The sequence below is a fragment of the Malus domestica genome, chromosome 15, assembly GCF_042453785.1.
Source record: "Malus domestica chromosome 15, GDT2T_hap1".
Lineage (NCBI taxonomy): Eukaryota > Viridiplantae > Streptophyta > Magnoliopsida > Rosales > Rosaceae > Malus > Malus domestica.
This window is the reverse complement of record NC_091675.1, coordinates 50,560,520-50,582,548: the sequence shown is the minus strand read 5'-3', so window position 1 is coordinate 50,582,548 and position 22,029 is coordinate 50,560,520. Positions and strand designations below refer to the sequence as shown.

General features: G+C 39.0%; 2 protein-coding genes across 3 annotated transcripts; one reads left to right on the top strand and one right to left on the bottom strand.

Annotated features, from left to right (window-relative positions):
- Window positions 1-217: 217 nt before the first annotated feature.
- LOC103416281 (nuclear pore complex protein NUP96-like) lies at window positions 218-6,301 on the bottom strand. The gene is made up of 6 exons (XM_008354535.4): window positions 5,991-6,301; window positions 3,046-5,637; window positions 1,741-1,864; window positions 1,255-1,403; window positions 846-943; window positions 218-690 (listed from the first exon to the last, which is right to left on the bottom strand). The coding sequence occupies exons 2-6, from the start codon at window positions 5,575-5,577 to the stop codon at window positions 495-497; spliced, it is 3,099 nt and encodes a 1,032-aa protein (XP_008352757.3). The 5' UTR covers window positions 5,578-5,637; window positions 5,991-6,301; the 3' UTR covers window positions 218-494.
- Window positions 6,302-9,375: 3,074 nt separating this feature from the next.
- LOC103402114 (putative methyltransferase At1g22800, mitochondrial) lies at window positions 9,376-15,473 on the top strand. 2 transcript variants are annotated; one of them, XM_008340852.4, is made up of 11 exons: window positions 9,376-9,783; window positions 9,954-10,034; window positions 10,776-10,854; window positions 11,167-11,308; window positions 11,404-11,473; window positions 12,855-12,919; window positions 13,027-13,105; window positions 13,586-13,673; window positions 14,596-14,660; window positions 14,775-14,864; window positions 15,156-15,473. In XM_008340852.4, the coding sequence occupies exons 1-11, from the start codon at window positions 9,622-9,624 to the stop codon at window positions 15,267-15,269; spliced, it is 1,035 nt and encodes a 344-aa protein (XP_008339074.1). In that variant the 5' UTR covers window positions 9,376-9,621; the 3' UTR covers window positions 15,270-15,473. The 2 variants fall into 2 exon arrangements, with proteins under 2 accessions (XP_008339074.1, XP_070669855.1); XM_070813754.1 differs by having other exon boundaries at window positions 9,429-9,858.
- The last annotated feature ends 6,556 nt before the right edge of the window (window positions 15,474-22,029 follow it).

Sequence of the window (22,029 nt, the reverse complement as noted above, 5' to 3'; positions counted from 1 at the left end):
ATCTTTTCATCTCGCATTACTCAGTTTATTTCATTTTCATGAACGAAATAATGTGAAGAAAAAAAAAAGGTCTATTTTTCGTTTGTTTGAGTCAATGGTGATTTATTTATTTATTTATTTTTCAAATAAAATTTATGGACCTATTTACCCTTATCATGTTCGTATCTCATGATGAAAAAGGGAACAAATAGTTAATTTTAGGGTACAATTAACAAACTAGGAAAATAGCTTTTGTACCACAAAACTCATGAACAATGCATGTCCGGAATAGACCAACTACAGAGAAGATTGCTGTTGAAGCAAACAATAAGGCCTTGCGAGAAAACAAAAACAAACCAGAACCAGAACCCGAACCCGAACCCGAACTTGAACTTGAAAACTTCCTTTTTTATAGTTTCAGCGAACGAAGTGCCGCGGATCTCTCCATTGATCAATCTACCATGAAAAAGCACTAGAGAGCTCAATTTTCGCATGCCACGCAAAAAGGGGGAAACCTACGTAGCAACCTCTGAAAGAAAGCATGTAAAGAGAGACACTGCCTCTTGCAAATGGCTCGAGCGATTGTCTTCAGGAATGGGAGCACTAAAAACAGTGTCAAAGCAACTTAATTGAACATCTCGTGTTGGTCCCTCGCCAATATCAGATAAAAGCAAATTGCATATCTCGTCCGCCATCTTCGAATATACTACCCTGTTTGGTAAATATGTAAATTTCATGATAACTGTAGAGCAAGCTACGACGAAAATTAAAATATCACAGTAATAACAAGAGTGAGTTGGCTTAATAAAACCAAACAATTTTTCTTTGATCCGTGCAAAAGCTCAGTCAAGGGTTGTTGAACGTACCTCACATCAATTGGTAACCTGACACCCCAAACAGCCAAAGACTGGTTTAACTGACCAAGAAATTCTCTACAAGCAGAATTTCTGCTTTCAAGTGAATCCTGCAGCATACATAACACAGTGCTGAGCACTCATTGGAAAAAGAAAGACCAAATACCAAATAACTACCCCAATTTATTCTCGAGTACATGGCATCGATTTGGGCCTAGAGTATGAGTATCCCTTTCACAAATATATTAAAACATAAAAAGAAAAGAAATATCATCATTTTCTAAGCCTTTTGACATCATAAAGATCCCGTTGCATTGAATCTTATCAATAGCCAATTGGGTATTTACTATAATGCAGGGTTGACTATCATGCAGATCTACAAAACATTTATAATCTTATCAAGTAGGATAAGCTGTCATACCATTTGATTCATGGTATCGTTCACATCCTGCAATGAACTTCTAATCGAATAGAATGAAATATAAATCCCAGCTCCGAGGTCCCAATTTTCAATTTCTGATTTGTGGTCCTCCATGGAAGTTGCAATTCTCCATATATCTGAGTGTTCGACTGCATTCAGAAAAGGAAAAACAAAATTACAAACCATATTAACTAAAGCAATTGAGGCCCAAATCTAGTGAGTGAATAGTTCATATATTCAAAATTTTGGGAACAAAATCAGTTAAAGGTACATCATCCCTAAACCAATCAACTACCTGCTTCTAAATTCAATAGGTCAAAGAAATAAACTGTTCAAGTTATATGCATATACTTAACAACAGAATGAAAAGTATACTTTGCTATAACAGATTCCTAATCAGTGCTTCAACTAGAGTACATCCCGAACTTAAGAAAGACATAATGAAACTAAATGGAAAGAGAAGTTATTAAAGTTATTAAACCATACCAGACAAGAATAATTTGGGAGCCACAGAAGTTACGAAAATAGTATGTGCTCTCTGCCAATTTGCACATTCAAGAAAGTGTTCAAGAGCCTTCGCAAGATCCCCATAGTAATTGAAATACACAGCCTGCAATCCAAGAAAAAAAAATCATTCAAACAGTAGAATAATTACGTCGGAAGACTAAATTCCATTTCCATTTCCAAGACTTTCAGATAAGCAACCAACCACAGATAAATTAAAGGAAAACAGCTGACATCGAGTTTGGTTTTTTTTTTTTTATATCAACTTCTGTTCATGAGATTTGAACTCAGCACACATCGAATTTTTAATTAGAATCTTAAATAGTGATCTTCTGATGAGAATCAACATAGGGAACTCCAAACCCTGGGATTCAGAAACTGGAAATTGAGAATGTCCCTTGTATGCGTTGTAAATATGACAATGATCATTTTATTGCCTGTCAGCAATTTAGAGCATCCTACAATTTTAATTTAGATTTGTGCTACGAGAAAGGACAGACATCCTATATCCTCTATCAGCAATTCAGAGTAATATGATTTTTAATTGTATGATTTATTGAGCTTCACCCCAGTAGAAAAGGGGAGGCATTAATTAACAGCATTGCAAAACAAAATACCAAAATGTTTGTCTTACTTTGTTACATGCCTGGTAATCCTAAAGAAATTAAAAGACAATAACAGCAGACTGGTAGCCAACAAATTTTCTTCTCAAAGAAAGGCTCCCATGTTCCCGAAACAGAAAAGAGAGAGTCAAGCATGGCATTTCAAAAGTGGGAAAAAGAAATATTAATTTTTTATTGTTAGTAAAATCTATAATGCATTTACTTATTTAAAAAAGAGGATTTTTGTAATATTCAAGAGAAAAGGTTTTGTTTGCAATCCCACATTTTTCGACATGATCAAATTTATTTGTAAATATCATGGGCATAAGAGATTAATACTTTTTAAAACCCCAAATAAGCAATTTACATTGACAACTCAAATCCAAATTTCTCGTCTTAAATCCTTGCATCCAAATGGATTCCCATAAGATTTCAAATAAGATGAAAAAGACTTAAAATGACAAAAATAGAAGTTTTAAAATGAAAGTAATAACAAACCATTTCGAACTCGAATAGGGTTTCAAAGTGAATATATGGTCAGTCATTGTCAATAAGATACTAAGCTCATTGTTTTTTCATAAACATGATTTATGTTCCAAGTATGTTAAGATAGGACATCAAAATAAATTTTTGTATACAATTACAACCATACATTGAATCAGTAAAATGAGAATATATGACATACCATAGCCTCATGAAGCCATGCCTTAGGAATACCCAAGTCTACAATGGCTTGGCGTTGTGATTCTTGTGAACTCCAGGATTCACAATATTGGAACAAGATTTCCCGAATAAGATTAGAATGGAGATATGGAAAATCTTCAGATTGGGGCATGTGAAGGACCACATAGATGGCCCAATGACATTGCCCAAGACACAACAACTGGGTAACAAATCCCATGTCAAGAACATGAAGATCCTTAGAGCTGATAGCACCAACTGCTTCCAACACTGCACGCTGATGCCAGATCATATGGTAATCCAGTGGATCGTGTGTTGAGGAGAAGGCACTAAACATGGGCTTCAGAAAGCCAACTTCACTTTCTTCACTGGCATGAAGCAGCATCAGATAATACGATAGATCATAACGTTTCGCCGCATTCAAATTCCCAGCCTCTTCTACCAGTCCTTCATCAATGTAGACTGGAACTGGGTATGGAGCCTTACCATCATCAAGAAGATGTTGATAGGTGTGAAAAATCGTAGGCAGTGAAGTGCTAGGTTCTAAATGATACCACATCAACAACCCTAGAAACCTCTTCCAATCAACGTTAACATCATGAAAAGCACCATGGATATTACCAGCAAGCAACTCATAGAGCCTTATCCTGTCTTTCTCAATGAAGTCGAAATCGAGCCCATTGATCCTCCAACGATCAAGTTGTTGGGCAACGTCAGTACGATTGACTATGGACCCACCGGCCTGACTCAACAAACAAGCCAATCTCACGTCTCCCCGAGAAGCAGCAAGTTCCACAGCAGCATCCAACTGACGCCCACTCAAAAGTAACAATATATATTCTAGATAACTGGACTCATTCAAGGAGCTTATCTTTTCTTGTACTCGATGGGAAACATTCTCTTGCAACCAATAGCTAAACTCTGCCCTCCGAATAAGAGGTAAAGCTTCCAGGTCTATTTGTTGAGAAGCTTCCTTCACATCTTGAACCATTTCTTCCTCACTATCAGCACCCAAAGATTTCAATTTTCCACCCATTTCCCTATCAGAAAAGAGAACTTTTATCAACTCCCAAATCATTATTTGGTGTGTCAAAACCAAACGGGCAGAGGAAGATAGGCTGGGAACTTCCAGCTGCTTCTCAATAATATCTACATAGCTCCTACAAATCTGTGGAAGCATCAGACGGTTGGAGACAAGATTTTGAAGCCTCAGGTTGAATGATCCAACTTCAATCTCCTTTGTCTGATGAGATATTCCCTTGTGAAGATCTAAAGGAGAATCAATAGCCATGTCAACAAGTTCCTCCCTAACTTTGTTGTTTTCATCTCGAACAACACTGTCAATGGCAACCTTCTCTATATTGATTATGGATGATAGCATCATTGGAGAACTATTACTCCCGACTGGTGTTCCAGCATGGACAAGGGTTCCATTTGGGCCCCATCCTACTCGAAATGACTTACCCATAAACAAACCAGCATCAACTATGTTGCAAGAATGTTTTCTGGTTACTGGTGTTTCATGCTTGAGATCAAGCTTAAAACCTTCTTTCAATGTCTTAGGGGGCATGGCCTTATTTTCTTGGGCCATTAGAATGGCTCCAGGAGAATTTGAGTCAAAATTACCATGCTTGTACTCTAGCAATGCCAGTGGGGTTTTTCGCACAACTGGTGGAGTGGATCTCTGACTCATCCTCTGAGAAGCAAAGGATGAATTATAATGTGCAGGGATATGATTCAAATCCTCAGCCTCCTCTTCCTCATCATGGAACATCAACATTCTCATTTCTTTCATCTTTATGGGGTCAAGCCCAAGATGTACAGGTAGAGAATGCGAAAGCACAATTCCAGTGGGATCCATTTGGCTTTCTTCATCACAATCAGAAATCTCACCATGGTTCATTTCCACAAGATCTTGAGCTGAAGCACTATCTTCCATCATGATGTCTTCTTCATCATCTTCATTCAACCCAAATCTGCTGAAATGGTGAACAAAGAATTTCCATTCCCCGCTCTCTGGATTAAACGAAATAAAGCGAGCTCCTTGTCCCTCCGCACTCTGCCTCAACTTTTTCACAATATTATATTTTTGTCTCTCGTCAATAGTTGATGGTCTTGTTTGCAGAACCAAAGTTACTTCAGCAGGCTTGTTAAGGCCTTGGCCAACCAAAGGCTTGACAGCTTCATCTTCATATACGATTACCTCGTGTCTGTGGAACTTGACGATATTATCTAATTCCAAACACCTTATGTCAGTTTTCCCAGGATACTTGACAGAGCCATAACCAAGTCTCCCAACTGTGAAGTCCAACACTCGGCTACAAAAACCAGGATCTGCATATTCTCGAGCAGCCAAATCCTTTAAAGAGGGCTGCGTATAGTAATCAGCTGCTTCTAAAGTTGGTAAACAGGGTACAGATGCTTCAAGATGGCTAAAAGTCCCAGACAAAGAAAAGCAAGTGTCCTGAGAAACCCTTCGTTTCTTGTGTTGACATGCAATATGTGAATTAGGAGGAGTTCCAGAATCAATGCCCATTCTGCAGGGTTGTAACAATTGATACGTTGCTTCAAATATTATAAACTTCACTACAAGTTCCTGAAAATGTGAAACATAATCGAACATTAACCATGAATGTTAAAAATTCCTACTCTCAATGGCACACATCCATGAAATGTTGCTTATAATTCTTCCCCAAATAAAGGGAGAAATCGTTATATCAGCGACCAATATCCACCGTAAGGGTGCCCAGAACTAGAAACTGACATGAAAAACCCCAAAATTTTAGTCCTAATTGGCCTTCTCTAAACCCCAAAACCCTATCAACACAATTGCAAGACTAAATTACCGGAAAACAAAGGCCCTAGCTTCAGTGACCCAGTAAAAAACTAACATGGACTAATCAAAAGAAATCAAAGGAAATCAGCGGTGAACTCTGAGTGAACACTTACAGTGCATTCAGCTCCTGTGCCGCTCGGTTTCAGCCAAGTCAAGCATTTGAGACCACTTTCAGTTCCTCCATAATTTTGTCGGCTGCCATTTCAGAGCACCTACACTAAAAATCAGAGGCCTGCGAACTTCAACGGAGAACAGCACAGAAAAACCTTACTGGTGTCCTCCCAAGCGTTCGAAATAAAAACCTTACTGGTGTCCTCCCAAGCGTTCGAAATAAAAGACGGAGAAGACGAGCGAAAGGGGGTTTGCGGCGTCGGAGGATGGGCTTTCCTTTATCGCGCGCTTTGTCCAAACAAAATATGAATGTCCGTATTTCAGGTTTTTTATTGTGATGAATTGAATTGAGGATAAATTGAATTGAAGAGGAATTGGAATGAGGGAGAAGTAGAATCAGACTCAGATTTGTGTTGAAGTTGTTTACTAAAATTGTATGGAATTTGAGAATAATAATGTTTGTTTCATATAAGTTGTTTACTAATTCATTATAATCGAAATTAAATTAGCTTGATTACTAAATTGCCCTTATATAAATAAGTTATTTTTATACTTATTAATCAAACTAATTTATTGTTAAAAAAATAATTAATCAAACTAATTTTATATACCAAAATTTATTTATATAAAAATAATTAAAGAGTATTTAACTTATTTCCATTTGCTGTCTTCCCCACCACAAAAAACCCATTGTCTGTCTTCCCCACACCACCCCTCTCATCCTTTTCCCAACCGCAACAGCCCTCCCCCATCCCCGCCTTTCCTTGCCCTCCACCCCACTTACCCCATAGCCACCGCCCATAGATCGGCAAGTCATGGTCCAGCGTGGAGCGGTCTCGTTGGCAAATCATGGTCTAGCGCGGATCAATTACAAAGCTAGTTCAAAACGATTGGAGATTAGGTTATGCAAAATGGACGAATTGAGGCCTTATAACTTCTTGTTAAGGTTGAATTCAGTGAAAGGATTGTGAAAGACAACAGAGAGTTGTTGCATAGGGCTGTTGGAGAGGATGGCGGAGGACAACCACAAGATGGAAGGGTATTTTGGAAAGAAAAATTTGGTTCCGGATGGAGGTTTCTGCCCCGGAATCCAAATACCAGCTACATCTCGGTAATTCAATTCCGGGTAATTTCGGAATTCGATTCCGGATTTTAGGTGGACCCCACACTTTTTTTTATCCCCTATGTGTTAGTAAACGTTGGAATCCTTCCAAAGGAGTGCAATTCTGTTTCCCCCTACTCCTCTCCCGTTTGGTAAACACACCATAAGTCTTGAATTTGATACTTTAACAATGAAAATAGATGTCACTTAGTATTATGGTCTAGTGATATTCCTCTTCACATAAAAGTGAGTGGTCTTAGGTTTGAATCTTGTTGATGACGAGTTTGATACCAAATTAGGCTACTCATTATAGTCCCTCATTTTAAATGTTGAAAATCAATGTAGTTCTTATGTTAGTATTTCATAAATAATTTTGTTAAGTGTGCTAATTGTTGACCAATGAGTATCCAAAAATATCTACTTGTTCACTTGCACTTGGGGCCTCAACCACCTTTACATCTAGTTCATATCCTTGTTCCTGAATTCGAATAAGTACCACTGAAGCCATAATTGAACCATCCACAATGGTCCTTGAACATTGGTATTGAAAGATTACTTCCCAGTCATCTTATCTAACATGGCATAAATATGAGCTAGGAAGAAAGGGCATGTGGCTAGACTATCATATTGATTCAGGGCTTCAACGAGGGGGATCCACTCAACTTTCACGCGCTTTGAAGGGTTGGGGAACTTGAACTTATTCAGCCAATAGAGCAAGAAGTACGTACATGTTCTCTTGATCTCTATTGGTGGAGAAGGAAGAAGGATCATACTTTCTTTTGAAATAGTTAAGGAAGCCGGAGTAAGAAATTGCACATGCTTGAAATTCTGAAGAAAAGTACTTAATCTTCACCGGTGGCAGAGTGGCCCTAACTTGTCTTTTTTCTTCATCAATTGTAAGTTCTAGGGAGAGACTAATCCTTTGAGACGTCGATACACTTGCATGATGGTCTCAGACCAAATAGCCGAGTCATGTTCAGAATCGTGAGAGACATCAATCTCATTCTGAAATTGAAAGTATTGATCGCGTTCTCCACTACATCAGGCACTTGTTGGAATCAAAGTAGGCTTTCCCATGTTGAAAGTAGACTCGAAGATTCAAACCACCTTGCACTTTGTGGAAAGTGTACAGTCGAGTTCCAAGGCTGGTAAGACCATCACTGGACTCAGAATGAGAAGCTGTTAAAGTCAACATGGATGAATTGATTAAGAGTTGGAAAATTTTCTAGTATGGAAAGTTTCGCAAGATGAAAATTTCGATTTTTCGAAGAATTGAGTTTTCTAGAAATTGAAGGTAAAGTAAAAAATGGCAGAGTGTTCCCCTTTATATCCGTTAAAATTTGCTCGTTAGGGTTAGTGGGTTAGTAGAAAAGGTTATGCAACGGTCATTTGGTGGCGTAATCTTGAAGGTGAAAGTTTAAATATAATAAAGTCAAAATTTAATGGCTTAATTACATTTAAAGGCGTCTATATTTGGACCTAAAATAAATATTGGCCTGTTTGAGGCCCATGCTATTTTCATTTAAAATGCAAGTGGGTATCTATTTTAGCAGAAGTGAACAGTGCGCGAGCCGAAGAATTCAAAAGTACTTTACACATGGCATAATGGATGACAAACCCTCATTCACAATGTTCGGTTAACTCAATCAATTTTTACAGAAGGAAATGTTTTCTGTTGACGTTTTGGTAGTTCTGATGAGATAAAAAAAGCTTATGTTGTAGCATAAATTCTTATCCTTTGAAAGCAATCACATCATCAACTGGGTATAGAGAGGATTAATTTGAGAATAAAATTCTTACTTTGGAAGGAAAACCTGTTTTCTAAAATGCAGCATAAGGGCATTAGACATATACACTTAATTCATCATATACAAAAAGATTTTAAAGCTTTACAGCCTATCCATTTTACAATTTATTTTACAATTTGTATTGTGGTTCATCACTAGCAAGAATTTGCCTGAATATGTTTAAATTTTACCGGATTGCTTTTATTTCTCATCCCCTTTCAAGTTATTGCTTTGTTGTTCGATATTTGACAAGTGCTTAACTTTATTTCCATTTTCATATAGTTTGTGATGCGATATATTCTTATATTTATATTAAAGGATTTGGATCCTCTCCGAGGCAATTGGTCGGGATCCTTCTGAACGATTTACGTAGGTCGTTGGATTTTTATCCAACGGCTACAAATAAGAAGTCTTCTAAAAATTATAATAATTGTAGCTGTTGTATAAAAATTCAACGGTTCACAGACACCGGTCAAGAGGATCCCAACCAACTACTTCAGAGAGGATCAAAATCCTATATTAAAATTGCAAACTGAGTTGAGCCAAGATTCGATCAGTTTGTGATTATCACTTAACATAAAATAAACAATTGAAGTCCTTTGCATAGCAAGGCATAGAAAAACAACTCATCAGGGCAAACTGGCCGAACAAAAAAAGTTGAGGGGGAAATTGGCACTTGGGTGATTCAGGAATAAACGAACATTGCATTTGAGAAAAACAAAAAGGTGGAGTGGAGTGCGAACAATGAGAGCCTTGTACCGGAGGTGCTCGCTATGGAGGACAAGAAGAGAAGCTCCGCACTCACTTTTCTTCTTCTCAAATGCTCTCTGTACCCACACCAACAACATTGATGGGGTTCACAACTCCAGGATCAAGGTCTTTGATCGCCACTTCAGACGCAAACAGGTTCTAATTTCCTCTTTCCCCCCACAGATTTCAGTAAAAGCATCTCACTTTAGCAATTGCCAATTGGGTTGAGAGGTGGGCATTCTGATAAATTATTCGACAAATTAAATTTCATGTTTTTTTTTCTTTCAGAAATCAAAATAATAATAAAAATTGTTATTTGTGTGCAGCTTGATCGAGCTGCTTGGTTGATGCGTTCCAAGGATTCTTTTGTTGATACTGTTGCTGAGAATCTATTAGATCGCTTGGAGGTAAAAAAGCCCAGTTTCTTTTTTATTTTCATTTTATTTTTGGTTTAGAACCTTTAGTTTTACTTAAAGGAATGAATTATTATCAGAACAGATAATTTTGTTACTAGAATTTGTTGGCTTCATCACTGTTTCTGATGGTAAGAACACCACTCGTGACGATTCCAAGTATATTATCAACCAAATTACTTCCCCGTATGGTATATAAAATTGCATATCTTGAGCTATTTTATAGCCGGTGAACGTGATACGTCAGCATGCTGTTCTCTGTAGTTTTCCTAGGACTCTGGTGATTTATAGAATCCCCTTTCCTTGAGTGGCTATATCCTTTCGAATGTTTCGGCTGATATAGTTGGATGATGCACTCCTTTTTCTTTCCTAAGTGGAAAACTTAACCCTATTTTCTTGTGTTCTTACTTCCAAACCTTTTCAAGTTCTATTGTTCCACCAGCATCCGATGAATTTAGGTAACAGTAAAGTCTGGTAACCTTCTTGGGGAAACCTTGCAACACTTGATTTATCTAAGTTCATAAATTGTGATGTTTAATGACATTACTTTTAGGGTAATGCAATAGTTAGTGTTTAATTCTAGGCTGTAGAGTGAGGAATGTGTACATCTTTCTGCAAGTCTATATTCGATGTTTCAGTCTATGCTCATTCAAAGAAAAATATTTCACTTTGTATTTATACAGCTAGTACTTTCTTCTCTTTTGTGTTTGAATTTCCATGTGTATCATATTGAAGGACTGCAAGAAAACTTTTCCAACAGCATTATGTTTGGGAGGCCAATTAGAAGCTGTCAGGCGTTTGTTAAATGGTCGCGGTAAGAAATTATCTTTGTAATACCTTTCTCCTTTATCCTTTGTATTTAGCTTTAACATATTGTCCAACATGTAATTAATTTTTCATAGTTATTGAGATTAAATGACTATTTCTAGCCTTATTGACGAAAATTATCATACAAATGATGCTACTGAGGAAGTAAGTGATGTTTAAGTGGAAATAGCGGTATTTTTGTTTTTGAATTGGTATGACTCACAAATCACCAATTTCCTACCATGTATGATGTACCCCAGCAGCGTCCATAAGAACTCTAACTTAGCTGCACTTTTTTTTTTTTTTTTTCCAATGCTAGGTGCCATTGAAAAGCTCATTATGATGTCGGCATCATATGACATGGCAAAACTGTGTAGAAATGCTGAGCATGAGTTACAAACTGAAAACATTGAAACATCCTTTATGGTTGGTGACGAAGAGTTTTTGCCGGTCAAGGAAAGGTATCCCTCTACATTTAATTTCTTTGGTTTTGGTTAATTTTACTGCTTGAGGGATTTTAATTTTGATATAATATCCTCTAATTGTATGTGTGAAGTTCTGTGGATCTGGTATTAAGTTGCTTGGGCCTTCACTGGACAAATGATCTTCCAGGAGCAATGATACAGGTATTTTGCTCTTTCATTGTTGTGTGCCTGAACATTCAAGATCAGTGTTAAATTTATTATTTGGATCTGTTATAACTCATGTGACGGTGATGCAAAGAATTCATGGAAGAGCAGATAACAAAACACTTGTTAAATCTTGCTTGTTTATGTAATATAGACAGCGCTCTGAAAAATGCATATTTATGTTGTGGTTCTTCATTTTACAAGGATTAGGTTTGATTTCCTTTTCTTTAAGGATTAGTTTATTTCCTATTTTATTAGGTTTATGTCTTTATAAATTACATCCTTGTAGACCCTCTGGAGACAGATTGGACGATTGAATATTTTTTTTTTTTTTTTTTGAACTAATGAGATTATCTACACTAAAGGGGTGGGGGAGTGGGCTAAGCCTCACAATGGGCTAGTAATAATGTGGTTCAAATTTGCCTTTGGAACCTAAGAGCTCTCACTTCCAAGTGAAGAGGAATACCACTAGACCATAGTACTAAGTGGCTGGACGATTGAATTTAAAGTGCTGGGCTTTGCTTTTCTCTAGGTTTGTGTGATGCAACCTAACCCTAGGTGTGATGCCTAAGGCTTCTAGGAGTGATTCCTAGAAAGCCTACTGGTGTGATGCTAGCAGTTTCTATCATTTTCTCATAAGTTTCCTTTATCTTCCTTTAAGATTTCTGCTGTGCCTTCAACGATTCATAATTTCAACAAGAATCAAAATAGGCAGACATCCTCCTTTAATTGAGGTTGTCCTGCATCATATACGGACCTTCAAAACTATAAAAATGTTTTTAAATTAAGCTCTTAGAAAATTATACTTATTTCTTTTATTTTACAAAAGATTTAATAGCTTTTGGTCAAATTCCTAAATCATATTGAATAATCAAATTCAGAACCTTGCAAATTTCAAAGTAGAACTACATAAGCTTGCATTTGTGGAGAATAATACGCATTACTGCACTGAGAAAATGTAGACATACTCGTACATTGACAGAGACACGAGAGAACAAAAATCTGCATGATTTGCATGAAACAGTATTTCTCAGTATATCAAATACCTAACCCATGAAAAAACACGTATATAAAGTCTTTATAATTGTTAGCACTTTGTTGAAAAGTTATAGCAGCTACTTTTAAAGGGATTTATACTGCTTGTAGCTTTGTAGATTTCTTGGTTGATGACAAAACATGATTGCTGTTGCTCTTATGGAGTTAATTCCCATGAATGTATTCATGACTTTCATTTGTGTACCTTTGCTTTTTTTTTTTTTTTCTCTATTCCTGTATCTGTGTTATATAATCCGGAAGGTTATCATTGTCATTATCGTCATCACAGAGTCCAGAATGTAACTGCATGAAAATATCTAAGACAAATGTTTATGTTTGACAGTGCAGATTGGCATTGAAGCCAGATGGCCTATTTTTAGCGGCAATTCTTGGTGGAGAAACCTTAAAGTTGTTTATTCATTGTTGACTTGTCAGTTATATTGAACCTTGAAAGTCGTTTAAACTTTGATTTGTTAATATGTTGATGATTGACTTATCCTTTTTTTGGTTACTAGAGAACTGAGGATAGCATGCACCGTGGCACAAATGGAGCGTGAAGGAGGCATCAGTCCACGAGTATCACCTTTGGCACAAGTATGTAACTGTTGCATTGGTTTTGCTGTCTAATGAATCCAAGGAGTAATTTTGAACTGTGGACAATCCATGTGTCTGACCTAATGGCCACACGTGCCTCTCATTGCCCTATATAATTGATCTGCATGTTTGGCTCCTGTCACGTACATACCAAACATAAGGGGGCACATTGAGAGTATAGAATCCCACATTTGAAATTCAAAGCCTTGCATAACAGTATATAAGATGTTAGTTCTCTCCAACTGGCAACCGTAAGGGGGCACAAAATTAGAGTATAGAATTCCACATTGGAAATGCAGAGACTTGCATAACAATGTATAAGTTCATAGGCCTCTCCACCAATTGCCTAGTGACTTTGGGATGGATGCCTTGAGACTTTCTTTCCAAGTTCTGTTATTTTAGGTTCCCTGAAAAATTATATCATTGTGCGGTTAAAATTCAGCATGTAAACCCTCCCACACATTTTCCTTTTGAGCTTAGGTGCGGGATGCAGGCAATCTCTTGACCAGGGCAGGCTTTACCCTTCCAGGTGTTGATGTGGATGAGTTTGTAGTAAGATATCCAAGCGGTGAGCATTCCCTGGCTATTGTTTGGGCATGTGATTGTAGTAATTTCTTGCTTGTGACTTTATGGTTAATGCTCCTTGGATGTTCCATGTCACAGTTAATATGTTTGTGCCTTCAATTTTAGGTTCATCTTGTGTTTCTTTAATCTTAATAGCATGTGATCGCATGGGTGAGAAAATAATTACAGGCACAAAGTCTTTAACAAATGAAATGATGCTTGCGCATGGTTGGTTCCCAGATTTATGGTGCCCTGTGTAGAGATTGAAAATATGGCCCTAACTTACACTCATACTAAAAAAATACTATAGAAAGGGACTATATGAAATATTATAACCCGCTTTATACATAAAAAAGAGTGCCTACTTTTAAAACAGTTCGGCGATCCTTCAACTTTGGGGGCTTTCATGGTACTATTTTGCATATGTCTAGGGAAGGCCCTAGTTTTTCTGCTGGCATTCAGACTTTTAAAAAGTATTGAGTATGCCTGGAAGGCAATCACTTGGACAAAGTATCTGAACTAGGGGTCAACCTCTAATTATCCCCGGCTTTCAGCTCCTTTTTCTGTTTTTTTTTTAAAATTTTTTATTTAATTTTTTTTAGTTTTTTTAGGTTGGCCAGCAACGGGGGTATGGCCTGGTATGTTTAAAAGATGACTGATTTTGGTAGCATTGAATTAAGTCCTCGGTTCTACAAATTTTATTCTGTTTTGAATGGAAGTATCTTTATTTTGCAATATTTTCTTTTTATGAATTTCATCTTTTTATCCATGTACCCTAATTCATGGTCATTTATAGTTCTTTGTTTTTTCTCTCCATTCGGTGTAGCTCTGGATCTCATAGAACATCTGCGTGCAATCTTCTTTTTATCCATGTATCCTAATTCATAGTCATTTATAGTTTTTTTTTTTCTCTCCATTCGGTGTAGCTCTGGATCTCATAGAACATCTGCGTGCAATGGGTGAAACGAATGCTCTTCTACAAAGGAACACTGTAAGATATATTTACTTTTGGGATAAATAACTTTGTTTCTTTACATTATGAAGTAATCATGTCTACTTTCATCAAATCGATTGATAGGGGTGCTATGCTTATTATTCAAAACAGATTTTAAAGAGAGACACGGCCCTGGCCACTGCAGCAATTTATGATTCAATGTTTGCAGCAGAAGATGGCACCATCCCAGCAACCTTCCAGGTGAGCATACGATAAACTCCCTTACAGTTGTGAAATTTGTTAACTTAAAACCTAGATTAACGTAGGTTTGTGTTCCTTTTATATGTTGTCTGTGCTGTGGACTTGTCTCTTAAACTGTATCAACGAAGTTACTAGGAAATCTTAGTCCAAGACTTCATTTGATCACTATCCTATCTGTGTTTAAGCCCCGGTCTGCACCTTGCTCTCCTTTTATTGTGTACACGTGTAACAGGCTGACCCAGAAACTCTAGTCTTATCGAACGAATGCTCGGTGTTTTGTTGGATTTGCAGGTGATTTATATGACAGGGTGGAGTGACCATCCATCTCAGCAGAGGGCAAAGAGGAGGGGATCTGCAACTGTATCTTTTCAGGACATCCAGAAGCAATTTGGAAGTGAGACTTGATCTCCCTATGTGCTCACGTTTTCTAAGCAAATGAAAGTCGAGTAAGAGAAGAAAATTGTACGACCGAAATGTGTGGTTTGGTCAATCAGGAAAGTCAGGATATTTGGTGATTATTTTATTGTTAATTTTCTAGTTTTTATTAGAAATTTTTTGCACAAATACCACTAAAAAATTAAATAAAATTGGTGGTGTGATTACATGACAGATTATTGGAAATTGGTTGTTCTAATCACTCTATATTCAATTGCTGAATTAACTAATTTTAAAAAAATTGGTGAGTAAGACAATTATGATGATAAGGACGTATGATTAGTTTGGCAATGAAGATTTAGTTCTTGATCATTTTTAGTTAGTTACCCCAAATTATTCCGTCCATTATCCTGTTCAAGTGATCACATGACACCAGTGGGATGTTATTTCACCAATTTATTGAAATGAGAGAACAACTTGCATAGAACAATTTTGATGCAACATTACATTATCACGTGGAGAAAAATTCAAAGAGAATGAGTAGAATGAGTTGGGTTTGTTGCTTTTGTTGAAAAATGAAAAGAAGGCCAAACGTTGTTGTTTGTTTTTTTTTTTTTTTTTTTTTTTTTTTTTTTTTTTTTTTTTTGTCTTTAAAAAAAAACTCCGCCTATGTAATTTTACATTGCCGGTCCCAAGCCCGGATAAAGGAGGAGGGGGAGGGCGTCAGGTAGTCGACAGCCGGCACTCCATGATCACGTCGAATCCTTATGAAAATGAATCCAGAACAAAATCGCGCTAAAGCTAGGGCGTCACCCGTAAGTGGCGCGCTGTGTGGCCCGAGCACAGTGATAAGTGAGCAAAGGTCGTTGTATCTCCATCGGCACCCGGATGCAGTGTTAAATGAGCAAGGGGGCCGTAGAAACTTCTTTTCGAACGACTCCACTCAAAGTTGTTTGGGAGCATATGCTCCTATCAACTTTACACAGGACACACAAAAGAAGTACTTTGATCCTATTAGACGGGGGAGGGTGAAGAAGCTAGGACAGAAGGGTAGAGTTCAAGAGAGCAAAATGCGTTTAGGAACGTGGAATATAGGAACCTTAACGGGAAAATCTATGGAAGTAGTGGAAGTTATGGTGAGGAGAAGGATAAATATTATGTGCCTACAAGAAACTAAGTGGGTTGGTAGTAAGGCAAAGGATCTAGAAAACTCAGGGTTTAAACTTTGGTATTCGGGCACAAATAGAACGAGAAACGGTGTTGGCATCATCGTGGACAAGACCTTGACACAAGATGTTGTAGATGTCAAGAGGGTAGGAGATAGAATCATGGCAATCAAGATTGTAATAGGACAAGAACTTATCAATGTGATTAGTGCGTACGCACCTCAAGTAGGGTTGGATACGAGTTCGAAGGAGAAATTTTGGGAAGACCTTGGAGACTTGGTGCAAGGAATTGCTCAGACGGAGAAGTTATTTATAGGAGGAGATCTAAATGGACACGTGGGCAGGGAGACAGGCAACTATGGAGGTTTTCATGGTGGCCATGGTTTTGGGGAGAGAAACGAGGATGAGGAAGCTATCTTGGATTTTGCAATGGCATATGATCTCTTCTTAGCCAACACCTTCTTTAAGAAGAGAGAAGAACATGTGATCACCTACAAGAGTGGGTCGTCAAAAACACAAATAGATTTTCTTCTAATGAGGAAAGAGGATCGTATAACTTGTAAGGATTGCAAAGTTATACCAGGAGAGAGCGTGGCTAATCAACATCGCTTGTTGGTGATGGATGTACATATCAAAAGAGGGAGACAAAAGAATAAGACTTGGAAGTGCCCAAGGACTAGATGGTGGAATCTAAAAGAAGAAAAACAAGCCATTTTCAAAGAGAAGGTAATCACCCAATGTGTGTGGGATAGAGAGGGGGAAGCTAGCCAAATGTGGGATTCCATGGCTAGTTGTATCCGAAAAGTAGCAAAAGAGGTATTAGGAGAGTCCAAGGGCTTTGCCCCACACCAAAAGGAATCTTGGTGGTGGAATGAGGAGGTACAAACAAAGGTGAAGGCTAAGAAGGAATGTTGTAAAGCCTTATACAAGGAGAGGACCGATGAAAATGGTGAAAGGTATAGAAAAGCGAAGCAAGAGGCGAAGAAAGCGGTCAGAGAAGCTAAGTTAGCGGCTTACGACGATATGTATAAACGACTAGATACCAAAGAAGGAGAGTTGGATATCTATAAACTAGCTAGAGCAAGGGAAAAGAAGACAAGGGACCTAAATCAAGTGAGGTGCATCAAGGATGAGGATGGAAAGGTTCTTGCTACAGAGAACGCGGTTAAAGACAGATGGAGAGGTTATTTTCATAATCTTTTCAATGAAGGACATGAAATGAGTGCTTCTTTAGGGGAGTTGAGTAACTCAGAAGAGTGTAGAAACTACTCTTTTTATCGTCGAATCCGGAAGGAAGAAGTGGTTGTAGCTTTGAAGAAGATGAAGCATAGAAAAGCAATAGGCCCAGATGATATACCAATCGAAGTGTGGAAAGTTTTGGGAGAGACAGGTATAACATGGCTCACTGACCTTTTCAATAGGATTTTGAAAACGAAGAAGATGCCAAATGAGTGGCGAACGAGCACTTTGGTGCCTATCTACAAGAATAAGGGCGACGTACAAAATTGCATGAACTATAGGGGTATTAAGTTAATGAGTCATACAATGAAGCTCTGGGAGAGAGTCATTGAGCATAGATTGAGGCAAGAGACACGGGTTTCGGACAACCAATTCGGGTTCATGCCAAGGCGCTCAACCATGGAGGCAATCTATCTCTTCCGAAGATTGATGGAAAGATATAGAGATGGGAAAAAGGATTTACACATGGTCTTTATAGATTTGGAAAAAGCGTATGATAGGGTCCCAAGAGACATTCTTTGGAGGATCTTAGAGAAGAAAGGAGTACGAGTAGCATATATCCAAGCTATAAAGGATATGTATGAAGGAGCAAAGACTGCCGTAAGAACTCATGAAGGACAAACCGAAAGCTTTCCCATAACTGTAGGATTACATCAAGGCTCATCCTTAAGTCCTTACCTTTTTGCGTTGGTAATAGATGAGTTAACAGGACATATTCAAGATGATATTCCTTGGTGTATGCTTTTCGCAGACGATATAGTGTTGATAGATGAAACACAGGAAGGGGTAAATGCAAAGCTTAACCTTTGGAGAGAAGTTCAGTGCAGATGGAGGCCAAAACGAGTTAGGGGTGAGGATCGGAGATCAAGAAATACCAAAGAGCGACCGTTTTCGTTACCTAGGATCTATCTTGCAAAAGAACGGAGAATTAAATAGAGATCTCAACCATAGAATACAAGCTGGATGGATAAAGTGGAAGAGTGCATCTGGCGTGTTGTGTGACCGCCGTATGCCACTGAAGCTCAAGGGAAAATTTTATAGGACGGCAACAAGGCCGGCGATGCTGTATGGCACAGAATGTTGGGCGGTGAAGCATCAACACGTACACAAAATGGGTGTAGCGGAGATGAGGATGCTTCGTTGGATGTGTGGGCACACGAGAAAGGATAAAATTAGGAATGAGGATATCCGGGGTAAAGTAGGAGTAGCCGAAATTGAAGGAAAGATGAGAGAAAATCGGTTACGGTGGTTTGGACATGTGCAAAGAAGGCCTACTGACGCTCCGATTAGAAGATGCGACTATGGGACAGAGGTTCAGGACCGAAGGGGTAGAGGAAGACCTAGGAAAACTTTGGAAGAGACTCTAAGAAAAGACTTAGAGTACTTGGATCTAACGAAGGACATGACACAGGACCGAGCACAATGGCGTTCTAAGATTCATATAGCCGATCCCACATAGTGACTTGGATTTTCCAAGTCTCCAACCGAGAAGTTTTCCTCACTCGAAAAATTAAGGGAACACTACCCCAACCTACATGCTCCACTCAGAAAGCTTCAACATACAAGCTTCAACAAAAGAAAATTCAAAGAACTTAGCGAAGAAGGCTTTGGTGTATTTAACACAATACGTTGAAATGAAGGAAAACTTATTTATTAATATCCCCGATAAGCTACAAATATGTACTTATACATGAGTCAAAATAAACAAACAAGATGGAGCCTTCACAAAGGTTGCTTAGGAGAAGTCTCAGCAGTCGGTAGAGCCCCAGAAAGAGAAGGCATCGGAGGGGGATCATTCGGAGCCTCAGTACTGGACAGAACCCTAGAAGGAGGAGGCATCAGAGGTTGATCATTTGGAGCTTCATTACGCGGTACAGCCCCAGAAGACGAAGGCAATAAATGCCTTTGGAACAAACCCACAAATCTCTGATGATCAAGTAAAACCTGACCATCAGTTTCCTTCATCTGGTCAAGCTTCCTCTTCATGTTTGTAGCATAGTCATGTGCGAGCCGATGCAACTGTTTATTCTCATGCTTGAGCCCTCTAATCTCCTGTTTGAGACTCATCACTTCGGCCGCCAATGATTCAATTTGGCGGGTTCGAGCAAATAGGCGTTGGGCCATATTAGACACAGAACCTGCACACTGAACACTGAGAGCCAGTGAATCCTTAACAGCTAACTCATCAGACCGTTTGGAAAGTAGTCTGTTATCTTTGGGAGTGAGAAGGTTCCTGGCCACCACCGCAGCGGTCATATCATTCTTCATCACGGAATCCCCAACGGTAAGAGGACCAGTAGGGGAGACGAAGGATGGGCGCCATATGTTGTCTGGAGAAGGCGGGGCTGCCTCTTCAACAAGGTTCAAGTCAAAACGACGGTTGGAGGGGCCAGACATTTTCAAAGGTATTGAAGAGAGAAGAGGTCGGACAAATCAAGATCTTAGAAGTGCAAGAATGGAGCTTCTACTGGTGGAGATTCAAGTGTGCTTTGGAACTTAATGCCAGCCCCTATAAAAAGCTGCACTCGACGGAGCTTCAGTCATCGAAGAGGCGCCTGCTCAGAAATCGAAAAGGTAGACTAGCAAGGTAGACTAGCAAACATGCCCAACCTTTACTCACATTCGAGAAAACACTCCCAACAAGATTGCTTGCTCCAAAATTGAAGAGGCACTGCCCTCCGAATCTCGAGAGCCAGACTCCCAACATGATTACTTTGTCAAAAATCGAAGAGAGGGTAAAGGAACAGTACCACTGCTGGATAATTGGAAAGTCCCTGTGTGTCAACCTCTGTGCTTTGTGGCAAGGTAGACTAGCAAATATGCCCAACCTTTACTCACATTCGAGAAAACACTCCCAACAAGATTGCTTGCTCCAAAATCGAAGAGGCACCGCCCTCCGAATCTCGAGAGCCAGACTCCCAACATGATTACTTTCTCAAAAATTGAAGAGACACCGCTCTCCGAATCTCGAGAGCCAGACCCCCAGCAAGATTGTTTTCTCAAAAATTGAAGAGGCATCGTTCTCCGAATCTCGAGAGCCAGATCCCCGACAGGATTGCTTGTTCGAAAACCGAAGAGGCACCACTTTCCCAACTTCAAGAGCTGGATCTCCTTGGATAAAGCTTGTCTGTAATCTTCACACGCAACATCAGCTTTCCAGATACCACAGACCACTTTTTCAAAGTGCTCTGACAGAGTTAAAACATGTGAAGCTGGCAGCTCCCATTACCGTGCTATGACCAAGCAGGGTAAAGGAATAGCATTATTACTTGATGTTAGGGAGACTTCTATATATGTCGACCTCCATCCCCAACGGACAGGCAGACCTGCAAAAATGCTCAACCCTTCCTCTTATCTGAGAGGGCACTCCCAACGAAGCCTTTCGAAATATTCAGCTTTCTTTCCCCCCGATAATACCTCTGCAAACAAGCTATACTAGAGCAAGAATATCTCATATCATCAGGGTTAAAAGCAAGAGTATCCCATATCATGCTTTTTCCCTGTCTTTTCCTTTGGCCTTGTTTTTACCTGCAAGACAAGGAGAAAGAGAGCAATCAGTCAGCACTTGAAATCAAGCTCCCAGCCAGGAACTGACAGTCTGGAACCCCTTACCTGATTACTTACCTGGCATTGCTCTCGATTACTCATCTTCAACATCTTATGTTGCCAGGGAAGATACCGCATCTGCTTGAGGAACAGATAGGGCAGGTGCGAAGGATACAAGAAAGCATGTGGAGACAAGTGTAACAGCACACGTGCCGATCCATCCATTACTCTGTCAAAAGCAAAAGTATCCCATATCAGCAGGGTCGAACGTACTCTAGATTTGATGGACTTGTTTTGACCCTCAAATTCTTCAGTCCGCCTTATACTCTGGAGGAAACCAGAAAACCCTCCAGCTCAGTTCAAGAATAAGCCTGTGGAAAGTTACTTCTTCAAAAGCAAAAGTATCCCATATCATCTCTTCTCATTTTTCTTCTCTTTATCCTTCATGCTGCTGCAAGATGGGGAGAAGGTGAACAATCAGCCAGAGCTCTGATTGCTTACCTTGTCTGTCACCTCTTTCAACAAATCCCCTAGCTCGGCGACTTGGGGGACTCCTACTACATGGTTTGTATCGCGCTTGACCAAGCCTGAAACTACAAGTAAGCTTCAAGTGAAATTGATACATTACCTTGTGCATCTCCACCAGTTAAAGATACCACCCCTGGATGGAGGAAGAGTACTTCCAGAGAAGCTGCCACATCTACCTATGAGACAGATAAGGCAAGTCAAGATGATACCACACTCCGATACTTAGAAGTTTCGTGATTACGAGATCATTCTCCCACAATATTTCCTAATGTCATTTGTACTCTAATGTCATTTGTACTAAATCATTCACT